Raw genomic sequence first — 20,687 nt, 5'->3', positions numbered from 1 at the left:
TTGAGAAAACAGGTATGAACTGGGGTAGCCCTATGCAGACAGGTCTATGGTTCCCCTACTCATTATGGGCCCACCAATTGCTTCATTAATGTGATCTCAGTGCCTAACACTCAGCTTGTGCTCCAAAAAGCTTAGGTGAAATTGATTATATATTCTATGACCTTCTCCTATTGCTGTTTTTATTTCCCTCTCCAACCTTGTTCACCACTAATACATAGAGAAACTTGGTGTGAATGACAAAATGTGCCCTTTCTTCCTGGAAGCAAAATCCAGACTACACAGTGTGTGGACACAGGCTGGATTTCAGCCACCGCTTTCCCCTCATGTGGACACTTCTGTGTGTACTGAAAAAAATTACTCAATGTGTCTCCAACTATTTAGACTGTATAAAAATTAAGTGGTTGTGGAAGATACTGAAACACTCCACTAAAATATATGTCAGATGACACTTGAAATCTGGATGAGAAAAGACACAAAGTGAATTTGTAGTAGGAGTAGGAAAGTATCAAACATCTGAAATTTTATGTAGAGTGAACACGAGAGCACTGTGACCATCTACTGGGGAGTAATAAATTTGCTTTACATAGAAAAAGTTTTTTACAAGAGGAACATGGGCCATAATATTATGTAGGGAAAGTGTATTAACAATATCACCCTAAGAAAAAGAAAAGCTGATATTCTTACCAGTCAGAAACAGGCTATGATAACCATATATATAAAATGTCCATTTCATTTTAAGAAATCCGTCTTAATAAACAAGCATTCAGTACTTTTTCGGTTCAACACTTTCGCAGCATAGTGCATACATTTAAAGATACTGGCCATTAGACACTTAAACAAAGACATCTTCAAACTTCTTTATTCTTTTTAGATCTAGAACACCAAATATTTTAATCTTTAAACTGCCTTATTAAAGGGAATTCTCTGGTGGTCCAGTGGTTAGGACTCCACACTTTCACTGCCAAGGGCCTGGGTTCAGTCCCTAGTTCCCTGACTAGATCCCACAAGCCACGCGGCAGGACCAAAAAAAAAAAAAAAAGTAATTAAATAATTTTTTAAATGGACTCAATTTAAAATTCTAAACTTCATTAGGTTCTTTTTGAAAAATCTAAATAATTAAGGTACATGTTTAAGAAATCAAATAGTTTTGTAAGGCGAACAATGAAAAAGAATAGCCTGGGGCTCATCTCCCTTCCTTCCATCTCTCGGCCCTGTTTCCAAAAAGAAAACACTTAAACTATTTAAAGCTATTTCTTCTGTTAGCAAGCTCCACTTTTCTAAATAATGCATATTAACATATATACATATAATTTACATATTTTAAATATCTCTTGACTTGTTAAGAGAGAGTTGGATTTTGTCAGTTAGGATGCCTCAATTTCTAGTAATCCCAATCCTACCTGGTTTAAGAAATTAAGAAATGCACTGATTTCCACAATTAGAAGCCCAGAGTGTGCAATGAACCTGAGTCAGCTTCATGCAGTGGCTCTAGCTCCAGTTCTCTGTCATTTCCTCAGTTCTATTCTCCTCTGGGTGACATCCCATCCTTAGACTGCTTCTCCTGTGAGGGCAAAGACCTATAACACCTCCTGGTTTCACACTGACACACCCAAAATCCAGAGGAAGAAAGAGGTTCATTCTCTGATCTTTCACATTGGAATAAGGAAATCTCTTTTTTTCTGAATTCCTAGACAGCTTTATACTACAAACTGGGTCACAGCTCATTCCTGAATTATCCCCTATGGCCTAAGGAATGTCATGAATTTTTTGGCTTACACCTGCCCACCTATAAATTTATTAGAGTGGCATGGGGTATTGGATTACATGAGTCAATTAGGATTAATCAGGCCCACTTCTAAAGCTGAAGTACATGGCCACTATGCAGGGGGGAAAGGTGGAAGGGATGCTGAATGGCAATGCTGACTTCCACTGTGGGCATCTAGCACTCACACACCCCTCCCACCCCAACCACACTGAGAGAATTACATCATCATATTTATCTGAAACAGTAACAGTGTTAACTTTATCATGATCATGGAAAAGATGGCCATAGGGTACTAGGATTTTATTTCCTTTCTGTAGAACTTTTACACTTTACCTGTAACTTTTTAATTACTTTTTTAAAAAAAATCCTACAAAATTTACTTTCCACATATCCTTTACTTTTCCAAATGTTTCACTGTAGCAGTCTATCAAGGAGCTCACCTTCTTGGTAAGAAGGGGAGAAAGCAATGGGCAAGTAAGACAAGTAAAATGAAGTCATTGTAAATCATGATCATTACTATGAAGAAAACAAAGTAACTAGAAAAGTCACTGACGAAGCCCCCTTTAGAGTATGTTGTTTAGAAGACCTCTGTAAGGAAGTGACATCCGGCCTGCGACCCAAAGGATAACGAATAGCCTGCATGAGAAGAGCTGAAAGAAGCATTCCACACCTAGAAACAACCAAAGCGAAAGCCAGTGAGTGGAAAACAATTTGTAAGGCATGAGGATAGAAAGGAGGCCAAGTAGCTGGAACATAATGAGTAGGGGGGAGAATGATGGGGGTAAGACTTTGGAGAGCTAGACTGAAGTGAGATCATGCAGGCTCTTGGAAGACCATGGAAAGGAGTTTGGCTTTTTCTGAAAGGGTGTTAAACAGTAGAGTGATATGATTTGCTTTATGTTTTTAAAAGACCCCTCTGGTTTCTATGTTGAGAGTGGATGGAAGGTAGGGGGCAGGGTAAGGCAGAAATGGAAGTATGAAAATCAAGCAGGGTACTACCGCCACTCTCTTCCTCATAGCAATTCTACTGGACTGTACATTTTGTCCTATAAAGGCAGTTTTTAAAAAAGAGGTTTTTTTTTTAACGTCTTTATTGGAGTATAATTGCTTTACAATGGTGTGTTAGTTTCTGCTTTATAACAAAGTGAATCAGCTATAAATATACATATATCCCCATATCTCCTCCTTCTTGCATCTCCCTCCCACCCTCCCTCTCCCACCCCTCTAGGTGGTCACAAAGCACCGAGCTGATCTCCCTGTGCTATACGGCTGCTTCCCACTATTTTACGTTTGGTAGTGTATATAAGTCCATGCCACTCTCTCACTTTGTCCCAGCTTACCCTTCCCCCTCCCCATGTCCTCAAGTCCATTCTCTACATCTGAACCTTTATTCCCGTCCTGCCCCTAGGTTCTTCAGAACTTTTTTTTTTTTTTAGATTCCATATATATGTGTTAGCATACAGTATTTATTTTTCTCTTTCTGACTTACTTCACTCTGTATGACAGCCTCTAGGTCCATCCACCTCACTACAAATAACTCAATTTCGTTTCTTTTTAAGGCTGAGTAATATTCCATTGTATATATGTGCCACATCTTCTTTATCCATTCATCTGTCGATGGACACTTAGGTTGCTTTCATGTCCTGGCTATTGTAAACAGAGCTGCAATGAACATTGTGGTACATGACTCTTTTTGAATTATGGTTTTGAACAGTTTTGAAAATGTCTAATCAGCTTTATTTAATAATGTATTGTCACTTTAAATTAAATGTTAATTTTAACTATGAAGACCCATAGGACATCAAACTTAAACAAGGTACTCACATTTATTTTTCCTTCCTTTCAAATATGTCTATTTGTCTTGGCTAATTATTTCAGATGAATCACGTAGGCTCACTTCCTCTGAAAGTTTTGCTTGTGATACATATGAATTGATAGTTTCATGTAATTTTTACTTACATTTCTCTAATTATAGTGATATTAACTGAACAGAGGAAAAAATAGGTGATCCATAGTTACAAATAATACTAAGAAACCATAGAATCAAATTGATTTCTATTTTTTTAAAAAATAAAGCATTTATGCTTTATTATAACTGTTATACGAAGTTTCCAAATACTTCAAATTTCAGGTTGAAAAATTAAAATCTATGGAGAAGCTTCTAGCTAAATAAGCATTCTTACTTCCTGAAATTTGTCTTAACACAAAAATTAGTATAAATGCAAACAAACAATTTTTAAAAATTAGTATGTGAGTGCTCATGCTACTGAAATCACATTAGATTCCTTGCTGTTCCATAAACATAATAAGCCCACTCTAGTCTATGGCTTTCTCTCACTATTCTACATGGTGGAATGCCCCTGCCCTTGCCCCTGAAATATATCTGCAAGTCTCTCTTCTTTACTTTATGCAGGTGTTGGCTCACATATCTATTACCTTTTCAGGGAAGCTCTCTGTGATTCTGTTTAAAATACCATCCCTATCTCTCTCTCTCTCTATATATATATGTATGTGTGTGTATATGTATATGTGTGTGTATATATATATATATATACACATTTCATTTCTTTTCTTCATAGCACTTACCACTATTAGGTATAACATATGTTTATTTTCTGGCTCCCCTCACAGGAATATAAGCCCCAAACAATGCAGGGACTACTTTTGGTTGTTGTTGATTGCTGTATCTCAAACACTTAAAACAAAAAGCACAATACACAGATGTTCAACACATACTTGTTGAATAATAGTGTGTCCTTTTCAAATTAAGACCTATATTCTTAACATTAACTGAGTCTAGGCTGTCTTAAACTCATGATTCAACTATATCCTTTTCAAATGAAGACTTTCTTTGCTCCTGTATTATGAATCTCAGGATTAGGATCTGGGGCCACTATTCTCCTTTCTCCAAGAATATATGCTCCCTTGAAGCTAATGTTATCAGCTCTACCACTGATCAGTCCTCTGTAGCTGTCCATTCTGGTTACTCTCTTATTTATTATCAACTTTAGTTCCTGGTTTACTATCATATTTTCCCTTTTCAAGACTACATACAGAGTTTCCCTGGTGGCGCAGTGGTTGAGAATCTACCTGCTAATGCAGGGGACACAGGTTTGAGCCTTGGTCTGGGAAGATCCCACATGGCGCGGAGCAACTAGGCCTGTGAGCCACAACTACTGAGCCTGCGCGTCCGGAGCCTGTGCTCCGCAACGAGAGGCCACCACAGTGAGAGGCCCGCGCACCACGATGAACAGTGGCCCCCCTTGCCACAACCAGAGAAAGCCCTCGCACAGAAAGGAAGACGCAACACAGCAAAAATAAATAAATAAACTCCTACCCCCAACATCTTAAAAAAAAAAAAGACTATATACAGTCATTCCCAGTGACTTTCAAAAATATATGTAGATGGCCCATCCAACAGCACAGTCTCTTAATTCTTTTCTTTTTTAAAAAATTTATTATTTTTGGCTGCACTGGGTCTTCGTTGCTGCGTGCGGGCTTTCTCTAGTTGCGGTGAGCAGGCTTCTCATTGCGGTGGCTTCTCTTGTTGCGGAGCACGGGCTCTAGGCGCACGGGCTTCAGTAGTTGTGGCTCACGGGCTTCAGCAGTTGTGGCACACGGGCTTAGTTGCTCTGCGGTATGTGGGATCTTCCCGGACCAAGGCTCAAACCTGTGTCCCCTGGTCACTGGCTTGAACCAGTGTCCCCTGCATTGGCAGGCGGATTCTTAACCACTGCACCACCAGGGAAGCCCTTAATTCTTTTCTGTTTCACTGTTTATTTGTTTTTTTGGTTTGGCTGTTTATCCCTAGCACTTCTTTTTGGTTTTCTTAGGTTTTCCATCTCTCTGCTTACATTATCTTCCATGATATCTACTTTATCCATTAGAGCCTTTAGGATACTAATAATAATTGTTTTAAATTCCCAGTCTGATAATTCCAATATTCTTGCCGTGTCTGGGTCTGATGCTTTCTCTTTCTCTTCAAATTATGTTTTTTGCCTCTTGATATAACTGGTAATTTTTTTTTATTGATATCCAGATATGTTGTATCGGGTAAAAGAAACTGCTGGAAATGGTCTTCAGCAACGCAGCAGTGATGTGTGGGGACAGAGGAAGCATTCTCTAGTCCTATGATTAGGTCTCAGTCTTTTAGTGAGCCTATGCCTATGGACTGTGTACTTCACAAGTGTTCCTCAGTTTTCTTTCTGCCCTCTTGGGTGGGACAGGACGGCTAGAGTGGGCTGGAGTTGGGTATTTCCCTTCCCCTAGGTCAGTTAGGCTCTGATAATATCCCAGCAGATTGGGCTCTGGTTAACTAGGTCCCCCCCGAGAGCAGGCTTTCTTTAGAACAGAGTGCTCTTAGATATTTCAAAATGGGTCCTTTTCCCTTCCTCCTGCTGGAAGCCCAAGAAGATTTTTTGTCAGATATGTACTGTGGGAACCTAGTCGAACTCCTAGAGGTAAACGTTATGATTTTGTCCTCCCTACCCGCCCATGACTGAGTCCCCTGAAGTTTTTAACTCTTAGAGTTGTCTGCACTGGGCTTCCAGCAATTCATAATTATAGTTCAGATTTTCTTACCCTGGACTGATTCCCACAGTAGTTTATGCTCACCTCTGCTTAGGTAAACTGTGACTCCCAATATTCTCCTGTCTCTCCAATCTCGGGGACAGAGGTTTGTCCTGTGTCCTCCCCCATCTTACGGATCCAAAAAGAGTTGTTGATTTTTCACTCAGTTAGGATGGAGCGGAAACTTGTAAGCTCCTTACACGCCGAACCAGAAACAACTTAATTCTCTAACTTTATCACCTCCAAAGACTATTACACAACCTAAACTCATATCTTAGACTAACCCCAGACCACGTAAGCCCTAATAACTGCACTACCTGTGAAATGTCAATTTTGGGCATCTTATTCAGCCCACCATCACTTTAGGTTGGCAATAAGTGTTTGGCCTCTTAGAGATGTCCAGTCCATTGACCCCCACCTCCCACCCTCACCCCACTACTTTTTAATTATCTGTATTTACTCCCACATTTACCCAGCTTGAATTTCAAGGTTCATCATTATATTCATTCCTTTTTAAGCACAATCACCAACTCTCTCTGTTGAACTCACTTAACAGAATCCCAGAACTGCTTGAACTCAGTTTGGTTCCTTGCGCAGAGAACCAAGCAACTTAATAAAGAAACAATACAATTAGCTGACTGATTTTTTTTTTGAAATTCATGACCACAGACTGCAAATGAACACTCAAGACAACCTAGCAGTCCTACTATGCTTCCCTAGGAAGTTCATGTTCACATTCCCTGAGGTAAAAATGTGTTATTTTTTTCCTGCTTTGTCAAACTCCTTCACTCTACCCATTTTCAGCTGGTGATCCTACTCCATAATTCATTGTGAATACAGAAACCATCAGAGAGGATTTACTTCATTTTCATTCCAACAAATATTCACACCTCTCTGCATCTGTACTCACCTTCTCAGCCTCTTTTCTGTAAAAAATTGAAAGAGTGTCATTTTTCCTATCATGGGCAATTCTAACTCTTAACACCTACAGTTTCTTTTCTTCTCAGTATTTTGCTTCTTCAGTTACTCCATTTGTCTACTGCACTTCATCACATTTTCATTCTCTACTTACTATTCATGCAACATACATTAGTTATTATTCTTCCCACATACATTAGTATTTCCTACTTAAAAATCCTGACTTCCTCCATCTATCACTACACCTCTCTGAACTTTTCACAGCAAACGTTACACATAAACACATTTACACATATATATATACAATTTTTATAAGAAAATGATATTGAATATTTATAACAAAAAGTAGCATTCTCTCCCCCACCCCTCTCCACTCCCAACTATCTTCAGCATTTCTAGCTCTTTGATATGTCTCCACATTTCCAAATAATATGTTTGTATTGCTTTTTATCAATTAACGTATTTAGATACTAATGAATGGCAAATGAGGACCTCAACTCAAATGTTGTTACTTTACCATCCCCAATTTATCTTGATTCCATCTTGTCTACATCTCTAAAGCTACTCCTCTAATCCTAACAGGCCATTATACACTAAAGTAGGTCCCTAAGTGGAGAGCTAGAGAGTGGAGAGCCACTCTTGCTACTACTATTATCCATTTTCTACACAGCAGCTAGAACAATCTTACGGAAGGCAAATCAGATAATGCAATTCTCTGGTGTAAAAACTTCCAACGGCATCCTGCTGTGTTTGGAATTAAACCCCAAATGCTTTCCATAGCCCTCAAGGCTCTAGATCAAAGGAGGTTCCTTGGCCATCTCTTCAATCTCATGTCAACCCAGCTTCCCCCTCGCTATGCTTCAGCTATATTTGTCGCCTTCAGTTCTTCACACGTCACAAACCCTTTCATACCTTAGGGTCTTTGCACTTGTTCTCCTTACTACTCTTCTTGTGGTTCTTGCCACAGTAGGCTCTACCTCACTCTTCCAGTTACAGCTCAAAGAGGCCTCCTCTGACCACCCCACTGCTCTTCCCATCTGAGTATGTCTCTCTCTACTCTCTCTGACATTACACTATCTATCTCTCCTTTATAGAGCCCATCCCAGCTTGTAAGCTTATTTCCTCATTAACCTCTCTTCTCCTCCTTCCCCAAACTAGAATGTCAATTCCAAGTAAGAAAAACCCTTGTCCATCTTAACACTATTTTGAATGTAACTAGCCCTAGGATAGGTATATAAAGCCCACACAAGAAATACTTGGATTAATTCTGCAATCTGTGGACTAAATATAAATTTAACTAGCTCGCTAAAGTATACATTGTACCCAGCAGGAGTGGGATAGTAAATAATGGCCCTTGAAATCTCATAAGGCATAGGTTAACTGACCACATTCCTAGTCAGTTATTAGAAAATCTGTCTATATCCAGTTTGGATTCTCTTGTTCAGGGTCCTCCAGGGCTACTCTTGACAAGGGACACTAAGGTTCTTCATTTCGGGAAAGGATACCCACTTCTACCTGGTGCAGATTCTTTTGTACTTGAAAACAGGAGGTGCTTGAGGGATTGAGATAGTCTGTGGTCTGAGTCTACTTTGGGATTTTACGGCATGCAACTGCTCTACTGTGGAGGAGAGCCTGCTAATTTTCTTTTAGGCAGATTCCTTTTCCATTTAGCTAATGCTGAAGACTTTAGTGAGTCTGGTTTCTCCTTAAGTTGTCAATCTGGACTTGTTTCTTAGCAACAGTTGAGACTCTGTCCATCCCTGTTGTTCTCTGCTTTAGCCTCAAAGCAAACAAGAGAAAAAGTAGGCAAGGCAGTTTGCAGTTTGTCATTTAGTAATATTCCCAGACACATACTGCATTCCAATCCTAGCGGCTATTGATAAACAATGTGAAGGATCATCACACTTTTGTGAAGCATGAGAGGGGATGGGAAGTGGAAAATGTTTTGGAAGGAGCTGAGGAATTAGAGTCCTTAATATCATTTGTTCTTCCTTGAAAGTCCTATTCCTATTACTAAAATTTCACTTTCTGGTATTCAATGTCAAAACTTTAGTGTTAGAAACAGGTGGAAAAAAAAAATTATGTTGCCATTCAATGAGCCCCTTGAGTAATCTCTTGATCTAGTTGTACATTCTCAGCCCAAAGGCAAATTGGCTTCCAATAATTGCTAAATCAAATTTGCTAAATTTCACACAACCCGTTCCAATCTACTTTCACCTAGGAACTCTGTTCAGAATTCCTCTCTTTTCCAACATACTTTTCAAAACTCCACACATAGAAACCAATGCACTCAATATTTTTTATATTTGGCTACCAAGATCTCTGGGCCCTACCTCAGTGACTACATTAGTCTGAGTTCTGAGACAATATTGGAGAAAGCCTGGGTAAAAGATTCACTATTGCACAACAGAAGCTAACAGGTTCCCATCTTAAGGTAGGAAAGTCTTTATTACCTGCAGCCCCACCTCGATTCAGTCAGTTTTAGTTTCTCTGAGCTTTGTTATTTGCGTTCCCATTCATAGTCAAACTAGAGCAGGACACTTTCAGTTGCAATTGGCTGATCCACTTAGGCAAAGACATGAAATTTTATTATAAGGATAAATTATGATAAATAATTCAAAGATAGGGAGCAGACTACCCTTCTCAAGGGACTGAGCTCAGGAACTGGAAAGCTATCAGGAACCAAGGCAGCTATTATACATGTGTCTGATATGTCAGCACTTCATGAAAACACAGACTGGATTCAAACTGCCCAGGTTTTATTTTAGCTTCCAAAAAGAAAGAGAGAAAGAAAAGAAAAATATTTTAGCTTCAGCGCTTCAGCACGTATTTTTAGTCAAGCTTCTCAGTTTCCTTACCTGTAGATAACAGTACCAATCTCATAGTTATAACATTTATAACACCAAGTGATACAGTAAGTAATCTGAGATTATTCTTGTTTTTGCAACACAACTCTGACTTTCCATGTGCTGCTTCCAAACAAAGTACCCTGGCCTAACTTTACGTTTCTCAGGAAAAGATCAGCTGTCTGATGAACTTTCCAATTTTAAATTATCAGAACAATCTGATTGGTCCAGATAGGGTTCAGTTGTTCATCCTGGCTAAAGCTAGGATAGTGTTCCTATGAAACCTTTCGCAAACCTAAATGAGGTAAAGCAAAGAAGCAATTACCTTAGGACACATCTTGCTAATGGATGCACAAAATAAATGGAGATAAAGCATTGATGCTCACAGACACAGTTCAAAGCATGATGGCTTGATGCTGAGAGGCTGAGTGTAGTTCCCAGGGAAGGAGCTTGGAAGTGCCACTCTTGCTGCTCAGGGCGCATGCCACCTGGTACAACGGCTCACTGCAAAACAAATGCTGAATGCTATTTTCGCTTTTCATCTTATTTTGTAAAAGCAAAAGTCCTCTTCGGATTTCTTTTGTTTAGTGAAAACAGGTACTAAGGTATGTTTTTCATAAAAGTGAAGTGGCATAAAGTGAACTTTTGAAAAGGGGATACCTATACATATATAGCTGCTGAGGCCCACCCTAAATGTCTCTGGATATTCCTCAGTGGTAGGGGATCATGAATCAAGGCTGAATTTTTTTTTTTAAGAATTTTTTTATACTTCTCCCAACTCACTGATCTTCTATTCTTCCATAATCACAAAGATAAGGTCCCAATGTAAGAACTTGCCCAAAGTCATACGGTAATAATGGATGAAGGTGTGGTTCAAAACTAGGTCTGACTCCAAATCCAAAATTTACTTTCACTATACAATGCACTAGAGTTGCTTTTATCTGTTGAGAACATGTTAGGTAGCCAACCCTTTATTTAACCAAGTCCTTAAGATACAAGATTTCAAGTAGTTCAAAATTAGGTTTCCTGATTTTTTTTCATAATTTTTAATTTTTAAAAATTGGGGTACGGCATATGTAAAGTTCACAAAATTTAAATGTCCAGCTTGATGAACTTTTTCATATGTATGCATTCATATAACAACCAATGAGATCAAGATCCAAAACATTTCCATCATTTCATAAGGCTCCCTTTTGCCCCTTCTAAGTCAATACCCATGCCCAGAGAGGTAACTACTATCTTGACTTCTATCAACATGAATTACTTTTTTTCTTGAATTTCATATAAATGGAATAATATTGGGTTGGCCAAAAAGTTTGTTCGAGTTCCATCACATCTTATGGAAAAACCCAAACAAACTTTTTGGCCTACCCAATACAATATGAATTGGTTTTTGTCTATTTCACTCAACAAATACCTATGAGATCCATCCATATTATTATGTGTAGCAGTTTATTCATTTTTATCGCTGGGTAATATTCCATTGTAAGAATATATTTCACTTTGTTCCTATTTGAGGCCATAATGAATCAAACTACTATGGATATTTGTATACAAGACTTTTAGAAGACACCTGCACTCAATTTCTTGGATATACACTCAGGAGAGAAACTGCTGAATTACAGGCCTAAATTCAGCTGTAATGGATACTGTCTATCCATTTCCCAAAGTGACTGCAATCAAAGTATACCCCCACCAGCAATAAGAGTTTCAGTTGCACTATATTTTTTAAACTAGGAAAATAATGTAACCAGTCTATTGAGCTAGTCACACTTCATAGTTCTACAAATTTATTTTATTTGAGGTTCTCTTGTTGCTGGTTATAAGCAAGGCTAAGTTGTTAGGTGGAGCTAAGTTGTTAGGTAGATCCTCATTCATTAGCACTCTTACTAAACTGTAAGCCCCACCCGTTAAGACTTTACTAAAAAACACTACTTAGGGCTTCCCTGGTGGCGCAGTGGTCTGCCGATGATGCAGGGGACGCGGGTTCATGCCCTGGTCTAGGAGGATCCCACATCCCGCATGCCGTGGAGTGGCTGGGCCCGTGGGCCTTGGCCACTGAGCCTGCGCGTCCAGAGCCTGTGCTCCGCAACGGGAGAGGTCACAGCAGTGAGAGGCCCGCGTACTGCAAAAAAAAAAACTACTACTTAGCTTGTCATCCTATTTTATAGCAGGGTTTCTCAACAATGACATTATTGTAATTTTGGGCCAGATAATTCTTTGATGTGGGGGGTTGTCCAGTGCATTGTAGTATCTTTAGCAGTACCCCTGGCCTTTACCCACCATATGTCAGCAGCTCCAACCCCCTTTCCCATTCATTGTGACTACCAAAAATGTTTCCATATTTTGTCAAATGTCCTGAGAGGCAAAATCTCCCAGTTAATAACCACCGTTTTCAAAATAAGTGACCTGGCCTCTCCCTACTTCATCTAAACTAAATGTTGAGTCAATGCAGTGTTAACATGATGATGTCCATAGTTTTTAAACGTCAGTGGCACATTAGAATCATCATTTAAAAAGCGTTTAAAGAATGCATATGCCCAGGTCCCTTCTCAGAACAATGGAATGGAATTCCTTGAAGTAGGGCTTCAGCATTTTTATCGTGAAGTTCCTCAGGTATTTCTAAATTTTGGCACAGTTCAGAACTACTTTCTTAACAGATTACTTTTCCCATGAATATATGCTTTAAAACAGATTTCTACCAAAAACTTTTCAAACATTAGTAGAGCACAAGGCATGTATTTGGGGAGTAGAAGGCTCACAGAAACTCTCAAATCACAGCAATTAAATGGCCACCTATAGTCCATAACTATAAACACTGGTTATCTAGTATTCAGTTCCTGATTGAAAAAAAAAATTCTATTTTTTCCCCAAATTACTTTGAAATGTTCATGTATTTTCTTTTTGAATGATTATTATGTGGTAATCTTTCCAGCTAATTCTTGTAGCTAACTCATATTCACTCTCTCTCTCTCATAATGACATTTTCCATTGTCTTTGAAACACTCTAAATCTTTCACCTAAATAAAAATCCACAAAAGCCAGCAAAAAAAAAAAAAACAACTCATATTCCCTCCCAAGTCAAAGTTAAATCACCTAAATGAGAAATTCAGACTCAGATTCCACTTTTTCATTTATCACGTTCTACTCCAGTCTGGCTTCTAGCCCTATTATTCCAACAAAATAGTTCTTCCTAAGGTAACTGATGACCATCATGTTACTTAATCCAGTGGCTATTATTCAGGCCTTATTTCACCATAGCACTGGACACTATTCACCACTCCTTCCTTGAAGCACTCAGACCTTGGTCCTCTATTGCACAACACCCTTCTGACATTGCAACTCCTTATCCAGCTAATCTTCCTCTACCTAGCCAAAAATTAATTGAAGTTCTTCACTGTACAGTCCTAGGCTGTCTTCCAAGCCTATTTCACATACACTAAAGATTTTAATTTCCCCCTACACACTTAACAGTTTTTATTTTCAGTTTAGATCTCCCTTCTCAGGTCCAGACTTCTATCCAAAAGCTTCTTGGATGACTCAATGACACGAGAAACTCTAAACTAAATTCTAAACTAAATCTATCATCTTCACACCTACCCATTTCCAAACATATTACCATTCAGTTCCATTCCATTGTATGTACAGCTTCCCTCCTTCTCCTAACCCTGAATCCAACTGCATCAACAAATCCTATGGACATTTCCTTCCAAATCTACTCTCTCTACTTCCATACTACTACCCTGCTTCATTAAAGTTATTTCTAATCTTTTAGCCTCCTAATTCAAGAATTTTGTGTCGACTTTGACCCACCTTTAATCCATTTTTGGAATTTACAGTTAAAATTTTCAATTTGTAAATCTTATCATTACCACCCAATTTAAAATCTGTCAAAGGTTTCCCTTTATTCCAGGCAAAGAACCTACTTCTTAACCTGGCCTTTGGGCCCTGAATGGTCTGGCCACCATGCAGCTTCATCATCCTCAGTTGTTGCTCCAGCAGTACTGTACTTCTTTTAGTCCCTTATAGAGTGACAATGTAACTTATCCAAACCAGAACACTTCTGAAAGTAAAAAAAGGCCTATCCTTGGCAAACTGGGATGTAAGTTGATATTATCTTTCTGGCCCCCGAATTTTTGCCATGTTGTTACCGTTTACCTGTTACGAAGCTCTTCACTTTCCTTTTATCTAATCCACATTAAATTCTTAGTTCTCATGGTTTGCAAGGCAGAAATAGAGACACAGATGTAGCGTACAAACGTATGGACACCAAGGGAGGCAAGCGGGGGTGGGGGGTGCGGTGGGATGAATTGGGAGATTGGGATTGACATGTATACACTGATGTGGATAAAATAGATAATAAGAACCTGCTGTATAAAAAAATAAAATTCAAAAAAAAATTCTCAGTTCTCAGATGTCACTTCCTTTAGGGAGACTTTTGGGACTAGGGTTCTGAACTATGAATTCTCACAGCACTATGTTTCTTCATACCATTTTTCTCAGTTATGATTTCCAAGTGTGTTTGTTTCTTGCACTAGACTTTAACTCTTGAAAGTGTCTGTGTTTGCTCTATTATAACCCTCCCTCCCCCACCCCTGTAGAATGCCTGGTATGCAATGTATTGAATAAATGTGGATATAATGCAATGGGAAACAGAGTCTGCTCAAGGAGCTCACAATGTAATATGGAAACAAATGCTTTATTACAATATAACGATATGCTGTATTTGCAGAATACAAAATTTCCTAAAAGGGAAATGAGAGAGCTACATGACATGTCTCGTAGGGTTTTGGCACAATTTGTCAGTGTACTCAACAGCTATTGATTTACTTACATCTAAAATAAAATGATTCATAAGACAGATGGACTATATCCATTTACAGTGATACTGATACATTCCCAAAGACCTGGAGAAATGTATGGCTGGAGTGTCAAGTGTCTGCTAGGAATGATGGGATGCAATGCTGGAATCATATTGTGAACAAAGTAATTAAAATATTACGTATGCAAATATATGTGGTACACTTAAACATATGTATTTGAAGCAGGGGAGTGATATCACTAGATTTCAAATCTGAAGGAAGCCTATAGGGTGACCTGGAGGGAAAGGTGTAGGGAATAGAACCTAAGTAAACAAAGTAGTGGGGATTAAGGAGAAAGGCTGAAGACAACATACATGAGGTAAAATGGACACTAAACAAAGGATTTGGGGGAGAGGAAGGAATGATACAGCATCAAGGCACCAATCTGATATTTTGAGGTTAGCTACTTAAACAACACTTTTCCCCATCTGCACACTTAATTTTTAAGTGAAATCTTTGTATCCACTTCAATACCTATTAGATTTTATACACAGTTGCTTCTTAGTATCATCTCTAAGAGCGTTACATTTGAAATTTTACTTACTATGATTTAAGAATTTATCACTAAAAATCTCCAAATACAGTGGCCATAAACAAGGTGGATGAGCTGTTGGTGGTTATCAGAACAATCTAGTTTTTCCAAACACTGCTTAGAACCTAGAAATTGTGCATTTCAGAAAGGGAGTGTTCAGCATGTGTAATTAGGAAAAACTTTCCAAGGTGACTGACTCCTGTCCCTGCCCAAAACTGGGAACCACAGCTACTCTCCTATAATTTTTAAGATCAAGAAAATAGAAAATGTACAGTAAATTTTCACTATAAGGTGACTTGGGATTTCATGGGTTCTATTTATAGCAGACTTTGTAAATTTAAGTATCATATTTGGAGGACACTTTCTCTGTTTGGCAAAAACCCGGGAAATGATGTCATAGATTGAGATTCTAGAGTATTTTAATATTGTCCTGATTGTTTTAGCAGCTTTTTGTATACAAATCCTCTAGGCAACAAGAACATAATTATGGAATTAAAATACTATCTTGGCATCCAAAATGTTAACAGAAAAGCAAGAGTTGTTACTGTCTTTATGCTGCACATCTCACAATTCTGGGTAAGTGGTTTTCAATCTATTCCCACCTAAGGATACCATACCCATTGGTAACTAGTCCTAGTAGAGCATGTCAGAATTAAGAACCTATAAAGTGCTGTCCCAGATTTTGTAAAAGTAATATTCTTTCCAAAGAATATGAAATTTCCCAAATGGAAAATCAGATAGTAATAAAGACCTCCTGGTTGATGTTAATTTTCAGGGATTTTTGCTATTCATGTGTTCAGATTATTTACTGTTTGTCTATTGTTTTCAGTAGACTTTTCAAAAAGTAGACATACAGTTTGTTTAAACAAAGTGAAACTGAGAATTTAACTATGCAGATAAAATATGGTCAAAAAATATTTTTGTCTTATTTATCAACTGACTTTTAAAAAACTGAACTGGTAAGATTTTTCAATTTTCCACTTACCTTGTATTTCTCCACAGTCTCAATAGTCATTCTAAAATCCTGTGACGTCATAAAGTATATTATAATTTTACCAGAAATATAAGTCTCCAAGGTTCAATATATTATTAAAAATTTGGCAAGGTTTTTTCTTTTGTCTGCAAAACAAGTGTCTCAAAATTATACGTAGCGTATCACATCCAAACACCAACTCAGTTTAAAAAGGTGCTTTCAAAAAACATATAAAACAGATTAAGTCAATACAGTAAGCATTTTTTGGTGAGGTAACAAAATGCAATATGGTTATAATTGAAGACTTTATTATCTGAATCACACTTCTGATTACAAAATTCTTTACCTGCCATGTTTTTCTCGGGTTTTTATTTTTTACTTACCACTCTAGTAATCCAAGAAATAAATTAGTCCGAGGAACAGGAAGTTCCTATTATCAAGGCACCTTATCATAATTTTATAAAGCACAGTATTAAAAATTAGCACTTAGTTTCTAAGGACTTCAGAGATGAATATTTGAAAGATCTTTTTATTCCTCACAACCCAGAATTATAGCTATTTAATAACTAGGATAAAAAAAGAGGCTGCGCATAGATCATTTTGCAAACTATGGTGGTGTTTCATTTTGTTTCACTATTCATTGACCACAGACATACTCATTTTTTTCGAGAGACTGTGTCTACCTGTTTGCCTTCCCCTACTCCCCAAGGGTGAGTATACCTTTCCATATAATAAATACATATTTGGTGTTATGTTTGGAGATCTTTTTGAGGGCTCGGAACAAACTGTTTAAACAGACAGTAGACTAAAACTTGAATATTTCCCACATGTGAAAATAATTATTTTGGGAATGAAGCTACCGCATTCAAACTCATTTGACTTGGAAGGCAGTCCTTTACATCAGATCAAATAACTGAAGAATGGGATTAGAAAGTTTCAGAAATTATCATTAACCTGGGCTGACTCAAGACTGATCTGTGGACGAGAAAAATAATGGAAGTGTAAAATAATTCTGACTTAAAAAAATGGTTTAAAGGAGAGAAGCGGAACACTCCCGTGCTTGAAAAGGTAGTGTTTCTTTGGACAGATCTAAAAGGTTGTAACTGAGGCCCTCAGTTACAGTTATGAAAGAAACCGTCAACTAAGTTGCAGTACGCTAACCTGCGACAGTTACTAACGTCTCTCGCGTTGCATTTTTTGTAGTGATTTGGCACCGCACCCTCCACCAGCCCTTCAGGAAGCGACCTGGAAACGTTCTACACGTTTTATTCCTGAACCGGGCACGGGCTACCCACAAATGAGTCAAGAAGGGTCACAGGGTGTCAACAACTCGGTCTCTGTTTTCTCTCCGCCTCCTCAGGTGCCCGGCTCGCACCTCCCTTAGGGAGCCTTTGTCTCAGGTCGCCTAAGCGTAGGAGGCGGCGGGAGGTGACCACAGTGGCCCAACAGTTGGGTTCCCAAGCTGCCTGGTGTGACGCAGCATTCCCCTCCCCGCCTCTCCAGACAGGCGCTCAGACCCGGCGCGGGGCCGAGGCCTGGGCTACCGACCGCACGTTCGACCCCGCCCCCTCGGCTTATCCAACACAGCCCTTCCGCGGCTCCCCAAGCCCCATCAGTCTTCAATATCTCCCCACCCCTCTGTTTCCCTAGTTCCTTCTCGGGCTCTCGGTTGTGACGTCCTTACGCAACCGCCCCGAGTGACAGTAGCCTCCATACCCGCAAGGAGCGAGCCTGCAGCTCCCACTTCCCGGAATTCAAGTCCGGGCCGCTAAGGGAGTGAACCCGGGCAAGGCTCAACAGCCCACCACGGTAGCCAGAGTCCAGCAGCCTCTGCGCGGCCGGCGTGCGCGTTCCCATCAGTGCGCGTGCGCGCACTCGCCCTCCGCCCCGACACAGCACCAATCGTCTTCTTCCTACGCCCCACGACTCCAAAACGTAGCCCCTCCCACTGTCCGCGCGCCAGTTGGTGGAGTTCGGCGTGCGCGCGCCCGCTTGCCCGCCTCGCGCCCAGTGGGGAAGGGGAGTGAGCCGAGAAGCTTACGTCGCGCGGGAGGCGGAGGCAACGGGTACCTCTGTGGCGGCGGCGGCGGCGGAGGCGCCTACGACGGAGACGGTTGCGCTAGCTCTCTCGGCGTCATGGCGGCTGCCGGGAGCCGATAAGCGGCGGGAGCGGGGGCGCGCGCGCGGCCGCGGTGAAGACGACGACTCGTTACTTCTTGCTTTTGCTGACCTCGCCGTTGGTGCTTTAATAATGAATTGATTGTTGGATCCGCTCCGCAGGGGATAGCGCGTTGGAGCCGCGGGCCGGGGCTTCCCCTTCTCCTCCGCGTCCTTCCCCTTCCCTCTCGCCCTCACGGACTCCTGCTTACCCCGAAACCCCCGGAGCCCGAGGACTCTTGGTGGCGGAGACCGCGGGCCCGGGCACAGGGGAGGCCGCCGATCGAGTTGGCTCTCTCCGCCCCGCGAAGCCTGCACGCCCGCCGGTAAGAAGGGGGTCGGCGGGCGGGTCTGGATGTGGCGGAGAGGACGGGAGCTGGCCAGGCGGAGGGCGGGGGCGGCGCGGTGTCCGGGCGGCGGCCCAGCGGCCGGGCGCCGGGCATAGGCCGGGGCGGTCTGAGAGGGCCGGCGGCGGCGGATGGACTCGCCGCTCAGGGGGCGTGTGAGTGGCGAGAGCAGGCCGGCGCCGAAGACCGCATCCTCTCTCCGGACGGGCGTGCAGCTGGCGGTCGAGACCGGGCTTCCTCGGCCTGGGGCAGGCCGGGCCGCGAGGGGAAAGCTGCGAGAAGCTAGCTGTGCGCTTGGCCGGTGCGTGGGTCCCGCCGCCACCCGGGCTCCCAGCACGTGGGGAGCGGCGGGAAGGGGGAGGGGGCAGCAGACCGGGCGAGCCCAGGAGGGCGCGGGGTGGGTCTGTAGGAAGTTTGAGGCGGGAAGGGAGACTCCGGGACCGAGATGGAGGCCCTGGGAGGGATGGGAGTGTGGGGGGGGGGTGCGTCCGGGTGGCCGGCTGATTGGAGCGAAGCTGCGACGGACGGGGGAGGAAGGTTTCCAACCTCCTTTCGAGAACCGCTTGAAAACTTAGCAGGAGGAAAGCAACTGATAAAAGACGGGGCAAAGAAAAGGCGAATTGAAGAGGTTTAACGATTTAGGGAAGAATCATTGTTAAGACGAGTGAAAGGCAGGAGAGAGCTGCGGGTGCTTGGAGCTTCAGAACTTACGGTTGTAAGAAGGGGCTCAGAAAGAGGACTTAACTCTGAGAAGGAAAATGAGGAGGAGAAAGGAAGTTACAAAGTACAGAGAAAGCCATTTTGAGGGGCGAAAGGGAGGTGAAAAAGAAAGAACGAAAAGAGGAGTGAACTTTCTCAATGAAGAGAGACTTTCGGGAGAGGCAGTTTGTTAGAGTACCTAGATTTTTAAGATCTAATTGTTTAATAGTTAATCTCTCTGGCTAGTTGGAATTAATATTTAACATTAGGAATAAATGTTGCGTGAAATAATTTTTAGATAACAATTCTTGCTAAGTCTACTGGACTGTAGTTTCTGGATTATTAAAATCCCGATCTAGATGCAGAGTTTGCTATGATTAAGTTGGCAGCAGCCTATTTCCCCCCTCTTTTTTTGTGGAATGGAAATAATCGTAGGAGTAAATTCTCTTTGCTGAGGTCGGAGGACAGCTCTGCTCTCAGTCGTCTGTCTCGGTACTTTCTGGCTGGGGAAGGATCTGACGTCTCCTTCCCCCGCTTCTTCCTCTCCCTCCCCTGCCAGAGATCTCCTTTGTTTATTAGTGGGTGGCTTGTAGGTGACTCTCCAGTGTTGTGCTGATATGTTGAAAGGTGGAAATGTTGTATCTTGGTCCATGATGCCCCAAACCCCCTACTTAAAAGATCATAGTGTATATTCTGTTACCTTTTCCCCCGGAGGAATCTCTGCATGTCCAAACTGGATATATATACTGTATTATTTAAACTTAAAACTGCGCTATCGGTTTACCTGTGAAAGGATACATTTATTTTGACCTGTACATTATTTTGGCTAAGATTACATGATACACTTTTACTCTCCTGTTCTCATGTGAGCATTTTCAACACTTCCCCTCGCTCTGGTATACGAAGTCCTTCGTGATAGGAATTAGTGCTTGGTTAAGGTAACCTTTTTCCCCCTTATTTCATTTGTTTGGTCAAGTATCTAATAAGACTATTTTCTATTCTTGGAACGTATGTATATG

General features: G+C 41.0%; 2 protein-coding genes across 12 annotated transcripts in view; one reads left to right on the top strand and one right to left on the bottom strand.

Moving 5' to 3' along the window:
* Positions 1–9,990: 9,990 nt before the first annotated feature.
* On the bottom strand, positions 9,991–20,320 carry LOC109549083 (uncharacterized). The gene is made up of 4 exons (XM_073801947.1): positions 20,165–20,320; positions 18,507–19,372; positions 16,478–16,611; positions 9,991–10,602 (listed from the first exon to the last, which is right to left on the bottom strand). Exons 1-3 carry the CDS (start codon positions 20,318–20,320, stop codon positions 16,545–16,547), a joined length of 1,089 nt encoding a protein of 362 aa, XP_073658048.1. The 3' UTR covers positions 9,991–10,602; positions 16,478–16,544.
* CHD1 (chromodomain helicase DNA binding protein 1) overlaps positions 18,811–20,687 on the top strand; it is an 88,630-nt gene continuing 86,753 nt past the window's right edge. For all 11 annotated transcript variants that reach the window (XM_073802342.1, XM_019929654.3, XM_019929652.3 and 8 more), the window contains exon 1: positions 18,811–18,948. The gene's annotated coding sequence lies outside the window, so the exon portion shown is untranslated. The remainder of the gene's footprint in view (positions 18,949–20,687) is intronic.

Source organism: Tursiops truncatus, chromosome 3 (genome assembly GCF_011762595.2).
Source record: "Tursiops truncatus isolate mTurTru1 chromosome 3, mTurTru1.mat.Y, whole genome shotgun sequence".
Lineage (NCBI taxonomy): Eukaryota > Metazoa > Chordata > Mammalia > Artiodactyla > Delphinidae > Tursiops > Tursiops truncatus.
This window is presented reverse-complemented; position numbering and strand designations above follow the sequence as displayed.